This window comes from Arachis duranensis, chromosome 10 (genome assembly GCF_000817695.3).
Source record: "Arachis duranensis cultivar V14167 chromosome 10, aradu.V14167.gnm2.J7QH, whole genome shotgun sequence".
Taxonomy (NCBI): domain Eukaryota; kingdom Viridiplantae; phylum Streptophyta; class Magnoliopsida; order Fabales; family Fabaceae; genus Arachis; species Arachis duranensis.
The window spans coordinates 6,064,992-6,068,730 of NC_029781.3; the positions used below are offsets into that span (position 1 = coordinate 6,064,992).

The 3,739-nt window shown below is 46.5% G+C and overlaps 1 protein-coding gene across 1 annotated transcript; it reads right to left on the reverse strand.

The window, feature by feature from the left end:
• Positions 1 to 1,140: 1,140 nt before the first annotated feature.
• LOC107468404 (uncharacterized) lies at positions 1,141 to 2,997 on the reverse strand. Its single transcript, XM_016087686.1, has one exon. It carries the CDS (start codon positions 2,995 to 2,997, stop codon positions 1,141 to 1,143), a length of 1,857 nt encoding a protein of 618 aa, XP_015943172.1.
• Positions 2,998 to 3,739: the final 742 nt, after the last annotated feature.

Sequence of the window (3,739 nt, forward strand, 5' to 3'; positions counted from 1 at the left end):
GCTGTGGTACTGGCTCGCATCTGTTTAGATGATTCACGTTTCATGTATTTTGTTCCCTAAAGTTCAACCATGTATGATAGTGATATGTACTTTTCTTGTTATGTTATAGTCTGTTCACCTATGTTTTTTGTTATTTGTGTTGTCGGACATTGACTATTTAGAATCAATGAATCATGAAACAGTTTAGTGTTTATTTTTACTTATTAAATTTTGCATATACGGAACATGTAGCAGTACTCATAATGAAAGAAGACATATTCATTACTACTCGCAACAATCAAAGTACAATGTATAAAGATCAACTAGTTACATACATGCTCAAACATTGCATCTAACAGGAAAACTTAAATGTAAATAATACTAACACTAACAACATGCGCACTAATGGCGGCCTGTCTGAGACGATCCTCCAACCTGTGGGCAACTACGTCGTGTGTGTCCGGGTTGGCGACATAGGCCGCACCTCTTTGGCCGACTCGGATCTGCCTCGTCCATATTCGTCCGTATTCTAGTGGATCTAGGACGACCCTCTCTCGCACGCCTCTTGTCAGGGTCTGGAATCACCGTGGGCCCGTCGTAAGGTGGCCAGAAGCCCTCCGGGATCGGAGGTGTGAATCTCATCCGATACACACTGAACACCGAGCTAATCTGATAGACGCTGTGAACGTAAAAGGTCCAGGTGACTCGTGAGTAGGCACAGCATGCAAGGGCGTGCTGACACGGGAAATGAAGAGCCTGGAAGTACCCGCAGTCACATGTCCAAGAGGCAAGTGATACTCTGTAAGTACCCAAGGAGAAAGAACCAGTCGGAGTGGTCTCTGCTACAGTGAACTCGGAGTTATCCCGGTCATACAGCATCACCGTGAAGCACCTGGCCGTCTTCAAGTTGGCCTCAATACACTTCACCAAATGCTGACTGAATTGTTGTCCTGTTCCCATCTGGGCCTCAGCCTCTCTCCCCTTGCGAACAAAGAGTTCCGCAAGCCTACCATATGTTGCCTTTACCAGGGATGCTACAGGGAGATTTCTGACCCCCTTGAGGATAGAGTTCACACACTCGGAGATGTTCGTCGTCATGTGACCGAATCTCTGCCCCTCATCACGATGCTGAGTCCACAACGAGTAATCAATCTGGTTCGCCTACTCACACATCGCCGGATCTTCAGATCGTAGAATATCAAACCAGTAATCAAATTCAACCTCGGTCTTCGCATACGCCGCGTTCACTAGGAGCCTCCTAGCGTCTTTGCCCTTGAAGGTAAGGGCAAAATTAGCCGCTACGTGTCGTATGCAGAATGCACGGTACGCAGATGGCGGTAACCAACTGCCGTCAGGGGCCTCAAGCGCAGCCTTGATGCCGTTGTGCCTGTCCGATATAACCAGCAGACCGGGCTGCGGGGTCACGTGCTGTCGAAGGTGCGAGAGAAAGAATGTCCAGGACTCCGCATTCTCACCCTCTACTAGTGTGAATGCGACAGGTAGAATGTTGGAGTTCCCGTCCTGTGCAATCGCGATCAGCAACGTTCCCCCATACTTCCCATAAAGATGTGTGCCGTCAATGTTGACTAACGGCTTGCAATCCTCGATGCACGGCGGGAAAGTCCAGAAAAGTCTGTGGAAGTACGCTTGAGACTCGTCCACCTGTCCTCCAACTCGAACCGGGCTCGTCTTAAGGACCGCAACACTACCAGGCATCGTCAGCTGGACACCCAACACCCACCTAGGCAGGTCGTTGCAGGACTCATCCCAGTCACCGTAGATGAGGGCAATAGATTTCTGCTTCGCCATCCAAACCCTCCGGTAAGTCGGCCTAAAACCAAAGTGCGCTGCCGTGGCGTTCAGGAGCACCTTTATGCTCACGGATGCATCAGCCCTAACCATTGGCATAATGAACGCCGAAATCACATGATAATCCAAACTCCTGTGGTCACTCGAGATGGATGTGGCCAGGCAAGTGTGAGGTTCATTGTACCGTTTGACCTCCCATATGCCCTTGCGCTTCCGGAGACTCAGTCGAATCAACCATGTGCACCCATTCCCAAACTCGGAACACTTGCCCACATACCGGCGGGGATCGGACTCCACCACCTTGTACTGTACCCCTCGCTGGATGCTGTAAGTCTTCACACTTAAAAGGGCCTCGTCTTTATCCTGGAATTGCTGACCAACCTGAAACTCTGTCAGACCAGCAGTCCCTTCCGCATCTCTAGCTCCGAATCCAACAGCGTGCCCTAAAACCCCCTCATGTCTCATGGCGTCCAAGTCCAACGAGGAAAAATGTGGTGGATACTGCTGTGTGCCAGAGCTAGAACCACCTACCGCCAATGAAGGCCCATTCGCTCCAATATCATCAGCGCTGTCATCGTCAATCATATCCGGCTCGACGTCATCCTCCTCTTCATCACCCAAAAAACCGTCTCCAACGCCAACAGGTGCAACTCCCACTAAAGCGTTCGGCAAATTTTCCCTTTCCACTACCTCGTCGCCTTCGGTGCCATTGAGGTCAACAGCAAAAGACGGGGAGGCGACAGGTTGGACCACTGGTTTGTACACAGGGACGGAGGAGGAAGCAACGGCAGGCCGGGTACTAGAACCTGCTGCATTCGCTATAGTGTTCGTATTCCAGTTCGAACCGCCGGAGCTGGATACCACATCAACCAGCCGTGCCAACAACTCTGGTGTCCTCACCTCCGAAAACTGCCGCCGACAAAGAAACATTACTTGCAAGTCGACATCATTATTAATCGTGAAGCAATCATACTTCACGGTATTCTGTAGCACCGTGACTGGAATGCGATAGAAAAACTTCTTTACCCGCTTCACACCTTCCAGACCGAGCTTCATTAGTACAGCGCTAACAAGGTCATCATAACTCGTCGTAGAAGTTACGATAATACATAGAGGATTCTTATCTGTGAACTTTACTCCGGAACGAGTTTTTCTATTAACAGATCCTCTGTGATGCACCAAAACCACAAAACTCTCCTCACTAGCCATCTTACTCCCTCTAATGAGACTAACTCACGTTTGGAACCATATATATACAGCTCAGTCTCAAACTAATTCGAACAGGTCTGGTTCGAACTATGATTTGTGTAATTCGAACCAGCCCGGTTTGAATTACACACGAAGCGTCTCTCTCTATAATTCGAACCAACTTAGTTCGAATTACATGCATTCTTAATTCGAACCAAGCTGGTTCGATTTATTACCAACCCAAAACAACTAATTCGAACTCTCCTAGTTCGATTTACTCACAATTACAGTTCGAACTAACCTGGTTCGAATTATATAAAAATCCGATCTGGCTTATTGCTGAAACAATTTTTGCTTTGGCTTATTTACGTAATTTTTAGAGTCAGTTGACTTATTATGGTTTTTTACCCTTTTTTTTTTTTCTAATGTTAGATCTTATGTATTTTCTGCGATTTATATGTGTCGGCTGCCGCTCAACTGTTTTCTTGAATGAAGGTTTTTCTTCTCTCAAAAGGAAATAATATGTTCCCTTGGACCTTGTTTGGACTTGCAAATTTTGAAAATGCCAAATCAAATTGGAATCTATAATCACTGCCAAAGTATTCATGAATATAACCCTTTTCCAATGGGCCTATTTTTATTTTCATTTTTGAAACTTTATTTTTTCAACTTGTTCATAAAGCTTTTAAATTGGTTGTTTAATTTATAACAAAATTCATGTACGAAAATGGATGGAAGTAGGTATTTGATATATCCCAACCCT